This window comes from Maylandia zebra, linkage group LG16, assembly GCF_041146795.1.
Source record: "Maylandia zebra isolate NMK-2024a linkage group LG16, Mzebra_GT3a, whole genome shotgun sequence".
In the NCBI taxonomy this organism is placed as follows: domain Eukaryota; kingdom Metazoa; phylum Chordata; class Actinopteri; order Cichliformes; family Cichlidae; genus Maylandia; species Maylandia zebra.
This window is the reverse complement of record NC_135182.1, coordinates 20,679,599-20,699,624: the sequence shown is the minus strand read 5'-3', so window position 1 is coordinate 20,699,624 and position 20,026 is coordinate 20,679,599. Positions and strand designations below refer to the sequence as shown.

General features: G+C 39.5%; 1 protein-coding gene across 3 annotated transcripts; it reads left to right on the top strand.

The window, feature by feature from the left end:
• The first annotated feature begins 1,744 nt into the window (after positions 1 to 1,744).
• Positions 1,745 to 19,510, top strand: itga6a (integrin, alpha 6a). 3 transcript variants are annotated; one of them, XM_004557731.4, is made up of 26 exons: positions 1,745 to 1,988; positions 9,291 to 9,415; positions 9,536 to 9,615; positions 9,703 to 9,964; positions 10,083 to 10,214; positions 11,153 to 11,363; positions 11,576 to 11,769; positions 11,853 to 11,947; positions 12,496 to 12,623; positions 12,710 to 12,799; positions 12,885 to 12,946; positions 13,022 to 13,188; positions 13,498 to 13,638; positions 13,733 to 13,851; positions 14,136 to 14,298; positions 15,458 to 15,544; positions 15,636 to 15,715; positions 15,813 to 15,887; positions 15,979 to 16,081; positions 16,574 to 16,750; positions 16,872 to 16,967; positions 17,043 to 17,153; positions 17,255 to 17,347; positions 17,443 to 17,571; positions 18,517 to 18,640; positions 19,146 to 19,284. In XM_004557731.4, exons 1-25 carry the CDS (start codon positions 1,801 to 1,803, stop codon positions 18,622 to 18,624), a joined length of 3,216 nt encoding a protein of 1,071 aa, XP_004557788.3. In that variant the 5' UTR covers positions 1,745 to 1,800; the 3' UTR covers positions 18,625 to 18,640; positions 19,146 to 19,284. The 3 variants fall into 3 exon arrangements, with proteins under 3 accessions (XP_004557788.3, XP_014264483.3, XP_014264482.3); XM_014408997.4 differs by lacking the exon at positions 18,517 to 18,640 and having other exon boundaries at positions 16,875 to 16,967; positions 19,146 to 19,510; XM_014408996.4 differs by lacking the exon at positions 18,517 to 18,640 and having other exon boundaries at positions 19,146 to 19,510.
• The last annotated feature ends 516 nt before the right edge of the window (positions 19,511 to 20,026 follow it).

The following is a 20,026-nucleotide window of genomic DNA, read 5'->3' as shown; positions in this document are numbered from 1 at the left end:
AGTTTCTAACGTGTAATTATGACACTGATACAGTGGGGCAAAAAAGTATTTAGTCAGCCACCCATTGTGCAAGTTCCCCCACTTAAAATGATGACAGAGGTCAGTAATTTGCACCAGAGGTACACTTCAACTGTGAGAGACAGAATGTGAAAAAAAAATCCATGAATCCACATGGTAGGATTTGTAAAGAATTTATTCGTAAATTAGGGTGGAAAATAAGTATTTGGTCACCTCAAACAAGGAAAATCTCTGGCTCTCACAGACCTGTAACGTCTTCTGTAAGAAGCTTTTCTGTCCCCCACTCGTTACCTGTATGAATGGCACCTGTTTGAACTCATCATCTGTATAAAAGACACCTGTCCACAGCCTCAAACAGTCAGACTCCAAACTCCGCCATGGCCAAGACCAAAGAGCTTTCGAAGGACACCAGGAAAAGTATTGTAGACCTGCACCAGACTGGGAAGAGTGAATCTACAATAGGCAAGCAGCTTGGTGTGAAAAAATCAACTGTGGGAGCAATCATCAGAAAATGGAAGACATACAAGACCACTGATAATCTCCCTCGATCTGGGGCTCCACGCAAGATCTCATCCCGTGGGGTCAAAATGATCATGAGAACGGTGAGCAAAGATCCCAGAACCACACGGGGGGACCTGGTGAATGACCTGCAGAGAGCTGGGACCAAAGTAACAAAGGTCACCATCAGTAACACACTACAACACCAGGGAATCAAATCCCGCAGTGCCAGACGTGTTCCGCTGCTGAAGCCAGTGCATGTCCAGGCCCGTCTGAAGTTTGCCAGAGAGCACATGGATGATACAGCAGAGGATTGGGAGAATGTCATGTGGTCAGATGAAACCAAAGTAGAACTTTTTGGTATAAACTCAACTCGTCGTGTTTGGAGGAAGAAGAATACTGAGGTGCATCCCAAGAACACCATACCTACTGTGAAGCATGGGGGTGGAAACATCATGCTATGGGGCTGTTTTTCTGCCAAGGGGACAGGACGACTGATCCGTGTTAAGGACAGAATGAATGGGGCCGCCATGTATCGTGAGATTTTGAGCCAAAACCTCCTTCCATCAGTGAGAACTTTGAAGATGAAACGAGGCTGGGTCTTCCAACATGACAATGATCCAAAACACACCGCCCGGGCAACAAAGGAGTGGCTCCGTAAGAAGCATTTGAAAGTCCTGGAGTGGCCTAGCCAGTCTCCAGACCTCAACCCCATAGAAAATCTGTGGCGGGAGTTGAAAGTCCGTGTTGCTCGGCGACAGCCCCAAAACATCACTGCTCTCGAGAAGATCTGCATGGAGGAATGGGCCAAAATACCAGCTACTGTGTGTGCAAACCTGGTAAAGACCTATAGTAAACCTTTGACCTCTGTTATTGCCAACAAAGGTTATGTTACAAAGTATTGAGTTGTATTTTTGTTATTGACCAAATACTTATTTTCCACCCTGATTTACAAATAAATTCTTTACAAATCCTACCATGTGGATTCATGGATTTTTTTTTCACATTCTGTCTCTCACAGTTGAAGTGTACCTCTGGTGCAAATTACTGACCTCTGTCATCATTTTAGGTGGGGGAACTTGCACAATCGGTGGCTGACTAAATACTTTTTTGCCCCACTGTAAGTGATTCAGTGACACACTCCGCCATCATGGCCAGAGGTGGCGCCGTGGAGTACCACCCTAACCCGGTGGGGTTCAAACAGAGGCAGCTTTCAGTCATCAATTGACAGAGCAGAGAGGAGCCTAATTTTGGGACGGTTGGGCAGATCTGTACGACGCTGCAATGCTGCCGCAGGGAGGACGCTCTGCTGCTCACGCTGCACTTTTATTCTTCGTTTATGTCCTGGAGGCAACTTTTGTGCTCGGCTTTAACCTGGACACCGATCATGTCCTCAGGAAAGACGGAGAGCCTGGGAGCCTGTTCGGCTTTTCTCTGGCCATGCACCGGCAGCTCAACCCGGACAAAGTCATGTGAGTGATGTCTCCAGATGTTCACGTCTGTAGAGCTGTCTGAGCTCCTTGGAACAGGTTCATTTAACAAGCAAGTTTAGGGACTTTTCTGTCAGGTGGCATCAGCGCAGAAATTCAAATGTGACTGGAAGTGCTGTGAGGACTGACTGGCTTACACTCTACCTACTTTCTGTTTAAACTTTAAATAATGAGAGAAAATAACTCTTTAACCCTCTCACGTGTTACAGTCGTGCGTTAGAGCAACTTTCTAATACAATGTCCTTTAACTTTATCTTTTTTTTTTTTTTTACCCAGTTTTCCCCAAACCCCACAGGGTTTCTCACACGTTTTGTTTCAATTCTCGGTGATATCAGCAGTTTCCCCGCTGATACTTTGAATATGAAGTAGGGAAACAGCCAAAGGATAACAAGTGAATTTACAATGCTTGTAGTGTCATGCAAATGTGCCTGCAGGGTCAAACCGAGGCAGCACTGCGAGGAGAGAGGTAATAGGAAATAAAAGGGTCTCAGGATTGCTTTGCAAACGAGTGGATTTTTCAATGTACATAAAAAGGATCGAAGCTATTATTCCTGACATTTCATTCACCGATTACAAACAGCCAAAAAATTTCCATTCAAGATGCTATAATAATGTGGCTTTCATTATTCTCTTGTCTTTTAATCTTCTAGGTTTCCTGTTATCAGCTTTGTTTGCTGGCGTTCTGCACGATCCTGGCAGTTTTTAGATTAGATTAGATTTTTGCTCTTGTGAGACAATTAAGAAGAGAAATCAGAACATGCTGACTAATGCAGCCTCACTCACTGGATTTTTCAGATCGCTTTTTCACAAACATTTCTTTGTTCACAAAGAAGCATTCAAACTGAAAAGAGGAACTTTAACATTTGTCTGGCTTGGCAAGTCTAAAGGGAGGGAAAAGTCATGAAACTGATGTCATATTTGTCGGGCAAATAGAGCCTTGAAATGTGACACTGGCTTGAGAGTTTGTTTTCAGCCTGTAAAAGTCTGGGGAGCGTGCCTCTTTTACATCCTGCTCAGTGAGGAAGCAAACCTTATTTAGGGGAGGAAAAACCAGAGCATCTTTTTTTATGTGAAAGGAACCTGAATATTTCAGGTTTTGGACTGTTGTTTAGACAAAAAATAAAAGCTTATAGGGAAAGCTGAGTGATGTGAGCATTTTCATATAGGAAATGTTTTCTTCCTAATCACCAAGCTCAACAGCTGTGCAGAAGTAAGCGCACATCTACCTGACAAGAGGCCTGTGCTTATTACAGGATGTAAACATAACCGCCTCGCTTGGTTGAGCTGTAAGGGCAGCAAGCTGCACGTTTTCATATGCTTGTCAGATATAGTTTGCAGTAAAAAAAAAGAAAAAGAAAACAGTACTCACAACAAGGTTTATGGAGCTTCAAGTAACTTGGTTTCATGAGCTGTTTTGTGTATTCAAGAGAACTCCCTTCAAAACAGTTTACATGTTTAAATAATGCCAGAAGAAAATATGCACTGCTAAAGAAATGTATTAGACCAGCTCTCGTAAAAACTAGAAGACACAAATATTTCAGAAATCTTTAAAAAACTTGTTTAAAACTAAAAATGATCCAAATTCATGTTTTCATACCGAAGTTTGAGTCGGCATGTTGAACTCCTCTGATAAGTCAGAGATAAAGCAAGCATAACCACTTGAACCACTCAAACAACTTCTTCTTTGCAGGAACCACTTTTTTTTTTCCACATGTGAGCTAATTAATATTTGATTTAGCATTACTTAACCAGCCACACCCCCAACCACAGGGGGCCACAAACCAGTGTACTACCAGTGCCCATAAAAGGGGAGGGTTGTGCCAGGAAGGACATGCTGTGTAAACTCAAAGATACGCATCATCTGTAAAATTTCCATGTTGGATCAATCAAAGCCTGAGTAACAACAGCTGTCACTTGTGCAGCTGACCAGCAAGATGTTAGTGGAAATTGTGCTATTGTTGGCTGAAGACAGATGAGGACATGCATGGGTTGGTGTGACACTGGAGGAGGCTAGGAATAAGGTGAGATGGAGGTAGACAGTCCACTGTGGGAGACCCCTGAAAAGAAGAAGATAACTCCACAGAGTAAGAATGAGTCCTCCTGATCATATAAAAGAAAGATATGTTTATGGTTTTATGTGGTTTTATATGGTTTTATTTAAAAACTGACTTAAATAATTACTTTGTTGTTTTAGTTGACAAAACGTACAAGCACTGAAGTGACTCATTAATTGGAGCCCTAGTTACAATGAGCTCACATTCTTCAGCTCTTCTTGGTTGAAACTTCAGACACTGAGACACTGAGAAAGTGTAGCTGTACGGAAATAATAAAAGGACAGTAATGACGTAATAAACAGCAGCTCAGTCATGATCTTAGCTCTAGATCCTTGTGTGACCCTGAGATAATCAGTCAGACGAGACAAGAGGAAGCTCAGCAGAACAGCAGAACAGCTCTGCGTGACCTAAAGCTCTGAGGACCTCTGAGCCGGCGAAACCGCAAGTCAGGGATGCGTCACGCTGTCCAACATCCGTCGCTCCCGATTTTTTACGAAAACGTGTCATGACAATCGCCGGCAGCTGCAAATCTCTGCTGGCTATCACTACTTACTGTGCATCAGTCTGATTATGATAAATCATATGTGACGAGAGGAATGCTGGACTTCACTGGCTCTTTTTTAGGCCCTCTGCCCTGATGAGCGGTAGATGTAACTCCTCTCATGCCAAACCTACACAGGCTGAATTTCAGCTAAAAAAACACATTTTTTTGACTCTTCTGATGATTAAAGTGCTGGTGAATTTAATAATCAGGAAACCATCGCGTTGGTTAAGTATAGTCATAAGGTGTTTTGTTTTTGTTTGATTTCTAAAGAGATAATTAAAGCAAAGTAGACTCTCATTTCCATAAGTCACTGAAAGTATTGCAAAAAGTTGCTATTTGGCATTTTGATGCCTCTTTCATGAGTAATATGTTAAAGATGGTTTTAACATTCTCTCAATGAAACCAGACTGGGCATGCACGGCCATCTGTGCACATGTAACCCGATAGATTAAACGCATCAGTGAATCATCAGTGGAGATACTCCAGTCAAACTTCACACCAATGTCTGGCTAGTGTCAAGATAACAGATAAGTGGTCAATAAACAGACCCCCCGAAAATCCTCCAAAAACTTTAATCTTTACTTAAAGTTGACACGATTCTGTGATGTGTGTCAGCCAATCACAGGTCAGCAACAATCAGTGTGCGATGTGTAAACTGAAACAGTTGGAACAGCTGTGAGTTTCTTCTTGCTTTGAGTGCACAGCTGTGAAGGCATTGGAGCACATCTGTTAACAGAGACCAGTGAGATCACTGTGAAAGCCAACACCCGCCACTATGCATTTACGCCGCAGTGAAAGACACCCCACATGATGACTCTGAGTGGGACATTTTACATCTGACATGGTTACATTTTTCCTCAGTAGCCCAGAAAAAACGAACAAACTTTCACACTCTTTCTTCATTTCTTGTTACTTACATACACATGCACATCCATGATGCTAATATCAGCATGTGTGGTCCCTGTTTCGTTGATTAGGCTGTGTTTTTGGCAGTTTACAAATTGGACCGTGCAAATTCTCACATGTTGCTCAATATGTTTTTTGTACTGAGTCTATCCTCATCTGTTCGGTATTAGTGTCTTTTTACTGTCCACTCTCAGATTAGGCTTTTTCTTTGCAGCTCTGCCTACATTCTCGTCACCTCCTCACTGTCACTGTTGGGGGTCTTTATTTTACAGGAGCCATTCATTAAAGCTGCGAGCTGAGGATGCTTTCTCAGTTTAGATCGATGTACTTGTTTTCTTTCTTGGTTGTACACAAAGGCCTCCCACTTCTGTTTCTATTCTGGTTAGAGCTTTTTATGCACATCTTCAGAAGAAAGTTCTGTTGGCAATATCATCACATGCACCAAGACTGACAGATACTCAGCTAACTACGTTGTTGCTTCTTTAATCATCAGTTTTCAGCTGTGCCAACATAATTAGCTTTTTAAGGTGATACAGTTGAATTAAATAACATGATGTGCTACAGGAACATAGGAATGATGGATCTTGAAAATGGGCTTCCATAGGCACTAGATATGTTGATATTCTGTTAAAAATGTCTTTATGACTGAAATTATATTTCAGATGGAAAAACAAACAAAGCAAAGTGAGGGGTTGATCCTGACAACTACAGGTCATCAGTCAACGAGCATTCCCTTCATATTCCTTATTTCTAACACTTAAAATGACCTTTGTTTACAAAAGGGAGTTAATGATTTCATCAGCGTGGCCAGAAATGAGTGACTGAGCAGACTGGCAGAGAAGCTGGCGGTCCTTTGCAACCACAGGTATCAGATGGCCGATAAAAAGAAGGCAGGTTTTTCTAATATACTAAATATAGTTTAGATCTGAACAGGGCAGGAAATAAAACATACCACAAAGGAACAAGTAGGGGAAAACTTTTAACATTACATTTATTCTTTTATTTATTAAGTCATACCTTTTTTTGCACTTTTAAAAAAAACCCACTTTATGGTCTACTGTGTTGTGTTTTGTGTGTTTTAGTTGTGCTTAGGTCCAACATGTGACCGTTTCCAATTTCATTGAACCAAGTATGACTGTGCAATGAAAAGAAAGTGTTATCTCTTATCTTATGTTACAGCAGCTGCAGAGTGTTGCTTAAAGAGCTCACAAACACAGTGGCAAACACACCAACGTCCAGCTGCTTTTAAGATTTATTGAATGAACCTGCATTTAAAATAACTTTGATATTTCTTAGTTTTATCATTTACCCATAATCCCAAACTGTAACAAACTGTAAAGATTCCTTTTTAATATTTGCATGTCGCCGGGCTTTGTTTGAGAGGATGTTTAACGGCTCGGTTAGGAGGGTCCGTGTTGAGCAAATGAAACGCAGCGGGGCCGACCCTACAGATCAATAGGTGGGTCAGAGTCAGCTGCAGTGAGGAAGAAAGAGAGGATTTCCTTTCATTCCTTAAAACAAATTCCTTCATTGTAAGCTTGATGGTCAGCTAACATGTGAAGTGTTTAGATGACTGTTAGTGTAAAATGCGTCAAACTATTGTTTTGGTGCCAACTGGTCCCCAGTGACTCACATCCTGTAGTCTGATGTGTTCTGTTCACTGGCACACAGTTACAGTGTGTTAAAGTTTAAAATCAATCAAGCCTGAATATCAGACGTCTGTATCAAATGGAAAGTGTCACAATTTTCTGTTAAGAGCTGTGATTTATGTTAAGATTTTATCTATTTGTCTAAATGATAACAATAATATCATCCACTGTGTCTTTGACCTGTGCAAGTACCACAACACTGAGTGGAGGGAAGAGTTGTGGTTGAGTCTTGATGCATGCTCAATCATCCAGCTAAGGAAATCCCTGAAAGTTGACGTAGCGTTTTAAGGGGGAGAAACGCTTCATCCAACCGACTTCTTCAGTCTGTGGATGAGGTGATAGTATTTGTTAAAACTTATATGGCATACTGTTATATATGATGTGATTTTACTTGATCACAAGTAATAACCTTTATTTCCTTTTATTTTTAACAGGCCATCTCAGTTGTGTGCTCAGTGTTACTTTTAGTGCAGGAAGTGGTTCAACCCCACTCTATCTGATCAAGACTGCTTGTGGTTTTTCTCCCTCACTTCCTTGCACATTTACTTGACTCTGACACTGTGTAAAAAGTCACACAAAGCAGGTGCTCACTGCATTTCATACCCAGATACAGTATCTAATTGCAGATGCACTGCAACTGTATTTGAAGCTGCTGAATGAATCCTAAAAACGTTTTTAAAAAGTGTTAACAATTACATTTTCAAGCCAAGTAGTAAAATGTACTTTATGAGAAGCGCTGTATATCAGTGTATTTTGTACAGTTAATTCATAGAAATTTCATGTTTTTAGACCCTTTCACTTTCTTCCTGAAATAACTGTAAAACATGTTAAAAAACGCGTAAAATGTGACCGTTGCACACTGCACTGCACAGGAGGGACCATGATTCATGTGCAGTAAAAGCTCGAAAGAAAAACATAAAAATATTCAGATATATTTAAGTGCAAATGTAGGTGTATAATCAGCATAATCACACCCAGTCTTACTATTTCATAGTCCTGTAAAATAACCTGGTCTGCACATAATTTTTGGCAGAAACAGGCTGGGTTTTTGTTCATGCATTTGTCTGTGTTTCTTAAATCAATCTGTAAAAAGACAGTCTGTTGAACCCCAGTGACCTGTGTGTTGGTGCTGCGTATGTCATCGTACCGGCTGCTGAAAACATATAAAACACAGAATCTCTTTCTGAGATGTTAAAAGATGTGTGAGTCTCTGCGACAGTGCGGGGTTTCAAAGGGAAGTGTGTTTAGAAGAGAGCAACAACCACAATACTGAAAAGCAATAGTCTGGTTGAGTTCCCCCTTGCCCTCTGCAGGGTGTGAAAACACTAGTTTATTGCCATATTTGGAACTTCTCTAATTTTTGTTCCTAAAAAATAAAAGATGCTCCTGAGAGCCAAGAAAACAAAAATGTTTTGATGTTTTATTTTATTGTAAACAGTTTAAGAATTGTATTGTAGTATTGTAGCTTAAAGAAACATGCTTTTCAATTGTCAATTGTTATTTCTTTTTGATCTTCTGCTCCTGGTAGTGGACGTCTGGTGCTGCTTGATCCCAGAAGGATATGATGTAATGATATTGTTTTCATTTTTGTCTGGCTTTCTGGTGAAAGTTCTTTTTATTTTACGAATTTTAAAATGAAGCAAACACATCTGAGCATTAAAACATTATTTTAACAAATAATTTCTCATAGTCAAGCTTTTGTTAACCGGCATTCTGCATATCTGATAGTCACCTAAAGCGGGGTTGTTAGATCATGTCACCCATTGTACTAATAGGGATCATGAAAGGTATGACAGAGAACTGAGTGAGGCAGAAGGGAATTTACTCAGAATTGTGGAAGTGGAGCCATAAATTAGCCTCAGAGATAGGCATACTAGCACTTGAGGAGCCCCAGCAGGGCCAAAATGATGACAGCTGTCCTTTAACCATCAGTATTGCACTCATTTGTTGTTTCCCTTCATTATCACTGTTGATGTTTTTATATGTTTTTATATGTGTGTGAAATTCTACAAGCTGTGGCTTTGTTGAATGGTATCCCAGCAAAGGTAACTAAAGCAACAGTTCCCAAACTTTTTATGAAATAAGTTTTGGATTAAATATATTTCTGTCTTGTTTTTTGTGTGTTTTTTAGGGTACTGATTGGTGCACCCAGAGCCCGGTCTTTGCAAAACCAAAAAGCCAATATCACTGGAGGCCTGTATAAATGTGAAGTCACCCAGTCTAGTAATTGTGAGCGTATCAAATTTGATGATAATGGTGAGAACTCTGCCTGCATACCTACCTAAACAAAATCCACTGCCTTTGTAATTTTGACAATTTGTAGAAACCAAGCTTTCCAAGTAAAATGTTCAATTATGTCTGTTGGCAAATTTTCAGCGGATCTGAGACTTGAGAATAAAGAGAATCAGTGGATGGGGGTGTCAGTGAAGAGTCAGGGACCTGGGGGGAAGATTGTGGTGAGTCAAACTAAGTATTAAAACCATCGTTCTGTGGATCCTCGTGCCCTGGTTCAGTAAAGGTCTTACTCGTATCTTTTTCTTCAGACATGTGCTCATCGCTATCAGAGGCGTTTGAATGTGAATACTCCAGAGGAGACTCATCACATCCCCGGACGTTGTTATATTCTGAGTCAGGACCTAACCATTGACCCTCAGTCTTCTGAGGATGGAGGTGAATGGAAATTCTGCGATGGCAGACCTGAAGGCCACGCAATGTTTGGAACATGCCAGCAAGGACTGGCAGCTACTTTCACCAATGACTACCATTACATGGTTTTTGGAGCAGTGGGAGCTTACAACTGGAGAGGTCACTATGTGATTGTGTCTTTATATGCTGTTTATCTTCATTAGAGGATTTAATTTTTGTACATGAATCTCATTTTTTAATCCTAATTTTTCTCATCACTTTGTGCTCTTAAATCTAGGGATAGCGCGACTGGAGCAGAATAACAGTACTTTTCTGGACATGGGAATATTTGATGACGGCCCATATGAAGTTGGGAATGAAAAAGTCAGGAACCCTGATTTTGTGCCTGTACCTGCAAACAGCTACCTCGGTGAGTTGAACACCCACAGATATTTTTTTTTCCGTCACTTGTTTGATGTTAGCTCATTAATTTCCTCAAGCAAACGTGAATGAGCTAAAACAATAATGTAAAAAAGAGTGAGCCAAAATTCCTTTAAAAAGATGTAAAGACCAATATGGTCATACGGAAATATCCAGATAAACAGAAGTAACTTTCTGGGATTTCCTTACCTGGATGATTATGCATACATGAAGATATTCATCAAGTTATTATTGCTGCTACACGTGATTTTACAAACTACTGAATTCTGGGGTGTACTTAGTTTTTCAGAGGACTTCAGAGAGACCTGTAAAAACTTTGGTTTTCATATCATTGTATAAAGGGGGTCAGGGGGTCCTTTGTCCCACTTTGGGGGGAAACTCCCACTGGGTTTAAATCTGGGACTCTCCGCCATTTGACCTTAGAACTGAAGAAGCTTCTCGGATGAGAGGTGAAACGTCTTCAAGCAACTTCAAGAAGTCCAGACACTTTTCTTGCAAGCTCCTTTGACTACGATGACCTGGATGACTGAGAACCTTCACAGACATTGTATAAAAGTACAAAATTAGGCTTACCAAGCAAGCATGTCCCTCAAACCTGCTCAGGCCAACATCGAAAGAAGAGCTTTGATTGTCCTTCAAGAAGCCTGGAGAACTATTTCTGAAGACGAATTAGAGAAATTACAAGAAAGCTTGTGTCAGAGAGCTTTGAAGAGTAAAGCTGGTCATACCAAGCACTGACTTTCAAGTTTGTTAGATGTTCAGACTCACATGTTTCGGCCTTAGATACTATATTTCCATGTATTTTTGTGTATGTGTCAATAAACTGCTGCACCTACTTTCCATTTTTCTCGCAAAATATAAAGCAATGAGAGGTAGCTCAACACTTTTGCACAGCACTATAAACCTACTTCATTTAACACACTTTAGGATTCTCCCTTGATTCGGGACACCACATCACCACTAGGGGTAAGCTGACAGTGGTGGCTGGAGCGCCCAGGGCCAATCACAGCGGAGCTGTAGTCCTGTTCAAGCAGGACATGGTAGCAGGAAACCTCTCAACGGAGTACATTCTGCATGGTCCGGGTCTGGGATCCTGCTTTGGATACGACGTGGCTGTAGTGGACCTGAATAACGATGGGTGTGTAACATTTCTGACTGCCTTTGGGTACATTTATTAGATTGTTCAGAAGAGTAGACTCGATCCAAACTTAACAATTCACAAAAGAGTATAAAACACATAAATTTCAGATTTGCACAACTTTCTTTAATATCACTTCATTTAAAAAAATATTTTCCGTTTTTAAGTACTTTTAATAGCGTTTTTTGTTTTTTCACTCTATGTGATACTAGGTGGCAAGACATAGTAATAGGAGCCCCTCAGTTCTACATGAAGGGTGAAGACATTGGGGGAGCTGTTTATGTTTACATCAACAATGCAGGAGTTTGGGAAGGAAACACTCCTGTCCGTCTAATAGGGACCAAAGACTCGATGTTTGGCGTGGCAGTAGAGAACATCGGCGACATCAATCAAGACTCATATAAAGGTGATTAAGCTGACCTTTTTGCGCTGTGTTTGTCTTGTCTTTGTCATTTGCAGTCACATAAATTGTGTTTTTTCCTCATACAGACATTGCGATTGGAGCTCCGCAGGAAGATTCTGGGACAGGAAAAGTCTACATTTATCACGGCTCTGCACAGGGGATCAAAACGACCCCTGCACAGGTGGATATTTGTTTAGAAAATTATATTACATCAGTGTTTTGTTACAGTCTGAATGCTTTCATGAAGTCTGGTTTATGCTGTTGCAGAACCATGTTGCTAGTGATAAACCTCTAAAGCTAGCTGCCAAAGTTCAAAATGACTTTTTTTTTCCACCAGCATATTCCTGATGAACCTAATAACGGCTCCAAATGAATAAAAGTGTTTCTCCATAACTGCTGGACTTAAGAAACATCGGTTTGGTACAGTTTTTTAAAAAATAAGAAGAAGAAAAATACACGGCTACCCCTAATAGTGAGCCTTAACAGTCTTGGAAAAACAGGATTTTGCATCTGAAATTTTTTTCAGACTTGGGATCAAGAGATAGAAAGCCTGTGCTACAGCATTTTCTCATTATTAATATTTCTTCTTGCTCTTAAACTCAGACATACTAAGGTAAAGTAAAATCTTCAGCTAGTTTAGCTGCTAATTTAAAAAACCTCATTGGGACAACTTTGTCTTTACCGTGTTTCTTTTCCTCGCTTAATTTCAGTTCCATCTTTATTTTCCAGATCCTTTCAGGGAAAGACCACAACATTCGATTTTTCGGCTATTCTCTTGCAGGAAACATGGACCTGGATGGTAACTCTTATCCAGACTTGGCTATAGGCTCTCTGTCAGATTCAGCTATGATTTACAGGTAACTGTGGCCTTAACCATTAGTTTAAATTTAGTTAAAGTCCTACTGACCTCAATCACAGTTTTATTTAACCATCTTTCTTTTAGAACAAGGCCAGTCATTAGCCTCAACAGTGTTGTCAAAGTGTCTCCAAATGAAATAAGTCTTACAAATAAGACGTGTGGGGACCATGTTTGGTAGGTGTTCTTATATTATTATATTCAAACAGACTTCAGAGTGAAAACTTTCTTTTTCCTAACAATATCTGTTTTCTGTCCATAGTTTCACTGTGATGGCATGCTTTTCCTACAAAGCTAATCCTGCATCTTATAATCCAAAGCTTAGTATGTAAAAATTTATTACATTATTTTTCCATTTTCAAATTTATTTTTTTCTAACATTTTACTTCAACACTGCAGCTGTTAGCTATTCTGTGGAGGTGGACAGAGCTCACAGGAGAGGACTGACTTCCAGAGCGATGTTCTTAAACGACTCCAGCTCTGAACTAGAATACCAGTTCAACGGCACCTTAAAACTCAAAGAGCAAAATCAGCAAAAGTGTATCAAACTAATAGCCAGACTTAAGGTAAATCAAGTGTCACACAGCTACATCACTGAGAACAAGCTAGAAGCCTCTCTCAACTTTAAACTGGAGAAATTATTAAAAAAATGAAGACATGGACGTTGACGATAGTAATAACAATTTCTTGGAGATGTCAGTATTCGAAAAATGACCGTGCATGAACATATGTAATGCTAACTTTGAGGTCATTTATAATAAATGAATAGTGAAATTATATAAATCAAAACTGTAATAGTATATATTAAAACAGAGACAGTAACAGTAAATCATAATAATAAATGCATTAAAAGCCTTTTTTTGTGATTCACGAAGGATAACATCAAGGACAAGATGCATAGCATTCCCATTGAGGTGTCGGCAGATATAAGTACAAAACAAGAGGAATCAATCAATGGCCTCCCTCGCATGATTCCCATTTTAGACGCCACTCAACCGAGCAAAATCATTTCTGAGGTAAAGGCAACTTCTAAATGTAAACACTAAAACTCATTGTGTCGAGTTTGTTATGTAACATTTGTATATTTGTCGTCATTTCCTGTTGTTTCAGGTGAACTTTCTAAAAGAAGGATGTGGAAGCGATCATATTTGCAAAAGTAACCTAAAGATGAATTATAGTCTACACTACAAAGAAGCCAACAAAGAGGAGTACCCCCCGTTAAATAAGAGGTTAAAACTCATTCTCAGACTGTAGTAATATAAAGTAGCATTGATTGAGTTTTGTAATGGGACCAGTTGGACTTTAAAACCCACCCTGCTTTTTCATGCTTTGGCCTTTTGGATGACACACATCGAAGTGAATGGTTGAGTCTCACTGGGCCACCAACCCTACTTAAGCTCAGACATGCTGATTGCACAACATACACAGTTTGCTACACGATTGTTATCACTGAAGAAGCATGTTTTCTTTGTTTTTGTTTTTTTCATCACTGGTCATGACTGTGTGTCTGCAGCAAGAACGGCATCCCAGAGTTTATTGTGAAATCCCAGAGGAAGGACTTGGCTGTGTTGGTGACAGTAAGCAACATGAATGGTGACGATGCTTATGAGGCAAAGCTGGTGGGGACCTTCCCAAATACCATGTCATATTCTGGAGTCCGCACCGATCAAACAACAGTAAGTCGACTGTAAAATTACTTTGTTGTATTGTAAGAAAGTTACAAAATTTAAAGTCCTTTACCTGCAATTGATTCAAGCCCTAAAAGCATTAATCAAAATACTAAAAAATGACTTCCACTGTGGCTTAAAATACCTGGAGCATTTCCGCTGTTTAATATGCAGGAGGTATGAATACACAGTATATGGATGATGATGATGAGAGAGGTGGGCCTGGCAAGAGGAAAATCCAGTATTCAGATAATTAAACACAAATCCCTGACTGATTGAATCCATGACAGTGACTGCTTGTTCCACTCTTCTGGCATATAAAAAACAACGTAATGGGACTGTTACGGGTTTAAAAGCTTGGCCTTCTTTGTATGGAAGCCCGTTTCCGCCACTAAAAAAAAAAAGGATCCATAACTCAAAATTCCGAGTTATTTTCTCAAAATTCCGAGTTATTTTCTCGAAATTTCGATTTATTAACTCAAAATTTTGAGAAAAGCAACTCGAAATTTCGAGTTAGCGCTGCCAATCAGTAATCTACGTGAATGACGTCATTTCCTTGTTACCCAGAAGCTGAAGCCCTCAGCTACAAATGCTACAGCTAAGCTACCGGTATTACATCCAGTCGTGAATACACAGATTGCTGAGTGTTTTCAGCCTGGCTTCACAAATGATGAAATCCCTGTGTTATTAGCTGAATCACATGGTGTTACTATCAGCAAACGTACTTGCGAAAGCGCCAATTTGTTGGGATCCGTTTTTGAGTGCGCGTTCCTCTGCGCCATATGCTTCCGGGTAACAAGAAAGCGACCTCATTCACGTATATCTTTGATTGGCAGAGCTAACTCGAAATTTTGACAAAAGTAACTCGAAATTTCGAGTTATGGATACTAGCTTTTTTATTTTTATTTAGTGGCGGAAACGGGCTTCCATATCCATATTCTTTAGCGTTTGTAATAGTTTGCATGCTAGCAGCTAAGCTCAAGTACAGTTCTACATCATCAACAAGAGAGTCGCCCCCTGTTGGCCCTTTGGAAAATTGCAGGTTTAAGGGGCTTTACCTTTTCTAAAGCCTAGTGGCTACATCCATCTTTTATATACAGCTTATGACCGCGTCATAAAGTAAATACTTGGATATATTACACACGTTTTCCGATGTGTTCTTTTCTAGATGGAAAACCTGATCACCTGTGATGCAAATGTAAACAGCTCTCAAGCAGAATGTGAGCTGGGAAATCCTTTTAAGAGAAACTCAAAGGTACAGAAATGTCACGCTCCTGCGCTAATGCTTTCTAAGACACTTGGCTGTTGTAATTCATATGTAAGAAATGCTACTACTTTTTCACAAGGTTACCTTTAAAGTCATCCTGAGTGCTGCGCATGTGACTTTAGACACCACTGAGATTGAGATCGACCTGCAGCTGAATACGTAAGTAAAGATGCTGAGATTCGCTTTCTGTTATGTGCTGCACACTTTCAAACTGGAATGTGTTATTGTTATTAATATTACTATCCTTTTCGTTTAGGACCAGCTACCAAGAAGCAATCCATGTAAAAGTAAAGTGTAAAGTGATCATTGAATGGCCTTTGTCTGTCTCTGGGTAAGTTTGTTCTCGCAGAGATTCCTTGACTTGTTTGACTTCACCTTTATACCTATACAGGACCTCCAACCTTCTCGCTTGTTGTCATCAGGGAAGCTAATCCTACCCAGGTGTTTTTTGGAGGTGTTGTGAGAGGAGAAAGTGCAATGAAGTCAGAAGAAGAAATTGGAAGTTCGATTAACTTTACTTTCACTGTAAGTTCATACATTTCACCTATTTTTTTAATATTAATATTGTTTTCATAAAACTTACTGGTCACTTTATTGGGTATACCTGTTTGTTAATGCAAATATATAATTAGGTACTTACATGCGAGTATTGTTGCTGACCACGTCCATACCTTCATGATCACAGTGTCACAAAGCTCATACCCTCTCAAACTGGTTTCTTGAACATGACAATGAGGTGATTGTACTCAAATGGCCTCCAAAGTTACCAGAACTCAGGCCAATAGAGCATCATTGGGATGTGATGAAACGGGGGATTCAGATATCAGATATCACGTCAATATGGACCAAAATCTCAGTGTTGAATATTTCCAGCACCTTGTTCAAGCTATAATATGTAGATTTAAGACAGTTCAGGTTAAGGGAGATTCAACCCAGCGCTAGCAACGTGTACCTAATAAAGTGGTTGCAATGTTTATGTGAAATTGCAGAGTTGTTTCCTGTTAATTTCTCCTCCAGATAAACAACTCGTGGAAGCACTTGAAACCTTCTTTCGAAACCTCACTAAACATTTTTTGGCCCAAAATTCAAAAAAATGGGAAATGGCTTCTGTACCTGATGAGCATCACTTCTGAAGGACCAGAGAAAATCCATTGCTCCCCTAAAACTGAGATCAACCCTCTGAATATTGCTCAGGTAGCATATTTAAGCGTTCAGCTTCATGTGTTACAGCTGAAATTAGACCACTGATGAATGGGCCATTATGACACGCCTGCCCTGTTTGATTCTGTGTTGAATTAACGAGATGTTCTTTCAGCAGTCCTCTGTGCATCGAACAAAACGAGAAATTATGAAAGAAGAAAGAAAAACTGGTGGAAAAACGTCTTCGCTGAAGGACAAGAAGAGAGTTTTTGTAAGTGATATAAATGCACATGCACAGTTTAATAAAAGTGTTTATATGATGTTTAACTGTGTATTTGCCTACTAGTCCTGTGAAGATGGGATGGAAAAATGTGTGGTGTTCAAGTGCCCCCTGCAGGGGCTCGATGGTACAGTAGTCGTATTGAGATCCCGTCTGTGGAACTCAACCTTTATTGAGGTAATAAACAGCATTTTTATTGTTTTCACATGTCTCTTCATGTGAGATAAATCAAATCTCATGATTTTGCTTCATTAATAATTGTTGTTTTTTGCACACAGGAGTATGCCCCTAGTTCAACCTTGTCAGTAAAAGCCACACTTGAATTTGATACTCAGAGGGAAAACGTCATACTGACCAATCAAAACACAAATGTAAGCAATTCAAGCTGCATAACGACATTAACCTTATTGCTGTGTCGGTCCCAACTCAGTCTCTCGGATTTCCTCCCTTTTATGTTTTTTTCCAGGTGAATGTGAACGTGTCTCCTGACGATGAAGCAGCTAAGTATCAGGGAGGAGTTCCCTGGTGGATCATCCTGGTGGCAGTTCTCATAGGACTCTTGATTTTGATTCTACTGGTTTATCTGCTGTGGAAGGTGAGAACATGGATGTCACACCTACAGTTACACAATGGACATGGATATGAGAAAAGAACATGAATTTAGAGAACCCCTCGTGAAAATTAGCCAATTAGAAAAGGTAAATGAAGCCTGAAAATAAAGCTAAAGATACTTAAAAATAACATTTTCACCTTTTTTGCTAGATTTTTATGCTCTGATTGCCTTTCTCGGTTTGGTTTTATTGTGAGTATATGAGATATTGATACACTATATGGACAAAAGTGTTGGGCCCCACCTCTTATTCTTTGAATTCAAGTGTTTTCAGTCCAATCCCCACAGGATTATAAAGTCAAGCACCTAGCCATGCAGTCTGCCTTTGCAGACATTTGTGTGGAAACATGGCCTGTATTTGTATGGCGCTTTACTTAGTCCCTATGGGACCAAGACACATGGCTTTCAAAACAAGTATTTCGGTGCCTTGACATTAGTTGCCAGCCTAGCTCTGGTCAGCTGTAATAAAATCTGCCAACCGGCTCCATTAATAAAAACTTTCCCCCTTTTTTCACTTTACAGAAGGTGAAGTGTAAAAATGAAAATTCACTCTTTAATTATGGCAAAGAGCTCTGCACTGGAGAGCTTGTCAGCTCTAAATGATAGTTTATTGTTAGATTTGCATTAAAAGTTTCCATCCATATAAATCTGTTATTTGGTGACTAAAATACACTGTTGGGTAAACTCACTCAGGGTCTGGGTGGCTCATACCAAAACCTGGACATATAACTGATAATAAAACTCGCCACAACACAGTTTTAAGAAGGTGTAAATCATAACCCGAAGTTTAATATTTTCTACACGTTTGTTATTTGTCATATAACATCTGCACATCAACACTGGACTCCGGAGGAAGTATTTGCTTTAAAAATGTATGTTTGCTCCTGCTGGACACGTTTGTAACACTTCACCACCCTTGCTCCTCCTCAGTGTGGTTTCTTCAGGAGACCATCTAAAGACCAGTACAATGCTGCATATCAGAAGGCAGAGATCAACATTCAGCCGTCTGAAAAAGACAAACTCAGTGCTGAGGACTGATATATGCTCTCTGAACGTGGGTAAAGTCAGCATGGCGTGTGGTTACTGCAGTGACTAATGAACTTGCTTTTAAGCAAATTCTGCTGACTTGTTGAAGGAAAATTCAAATCAGACTCATATTGCACGTGTTATTTGTGGGGAAAAAGTCACTTTGCTCCTAAATTGAGTGAAATAGACATGCTGAAGAGAGATATTTTTCGTCTACATAAGAAAATAAATGTATATATATTTTTTTATTAATAAGCTCTTTGTGCAATATGGTTCTGTGGATTTTTCAAGAGTAATGCATTTTCTCGCCAGTAGACTTACTAGTTTCCCCTAGTGCTTCTGCAGGCGCTTTTCCTGACATCCCTGCACCTGTTCTGCTGCAAAAGTCAAGGTTGCAAGCATGCTCTGTTGCCACTGAGCATGCTTCCTCAGCATTTCTGCACAGCTCCTTTACAGACTGTGGGAATATTGCTGATACATTTTTTTTAAAGTTATTAATGCATTGTGTTTTCTTTAAAATTTCTCTTTCCTAGTGTGGATTCTTCAAACGCTCCAAAGAAAACGACAGCGTCCCTCGTTACCACGCAGTGCGGATAAGAAAGGAAACTCTTGAGCACAAAGATGGAAAAGTGAAACACGATCCTTTTGAAAAAAAGCAGTGGATGACGACTTGGATCGACAATGAAAGTTACTCATGACCTTTTTCTGCTCAGATGTTTGAACAAAGACAAAACTGATCTTAATTAATAATTTCATTAACATGTTGCTCAGATATAGTTTTTTTTATTGCTAAATGCAGATAATGCTTTTTACACTGTATAGCCTATGAACTATTTTTTCTAATCGTTGTATATATTTGAATATGTCTGCGCATTTTATATTTATACTTTTTTTTTTTTTTTAAAAAGAAATCAAATCAAGCAACCAAAGTTTTATCCACTCATGTCTGAAGCCGAATAACAATGGGCAAAGTTTACTGCTGTTTTTAAAGTTGTACTGTCTCACTGGAAGGCAAGGCAAGGCAAGGCAAGTTTATTTGTATAGCACAATTCAACAACAAGGTGATTCAAAGTGCTTTACAGAGACATTAGAAACAAGAACAAATAAAAAGCATGATTTAAAATTGAATAAAACAAGCAAATAACCTAACTAACTAATTAACAAACAAACAAACAAACAAACAAACAAACAAACAACAGTATATAAAATCAAAACAGATAAAATCAGAACAGTAGATAAAATCAGTAGTTAAATGTAAGTTTTGAAATTTAAGCTTAAAGTGTGGATTTGGTGCTTTATTCAAATGCAGCTGAGAACAGGTGAGTCTTCAACCTGGATTTAAATAAACTGAGTGTTTCAGCTGATCTGAGGCTTTCTGGGAGTTTGTTCCAGATATAAGGAGCATAAAAGCTGA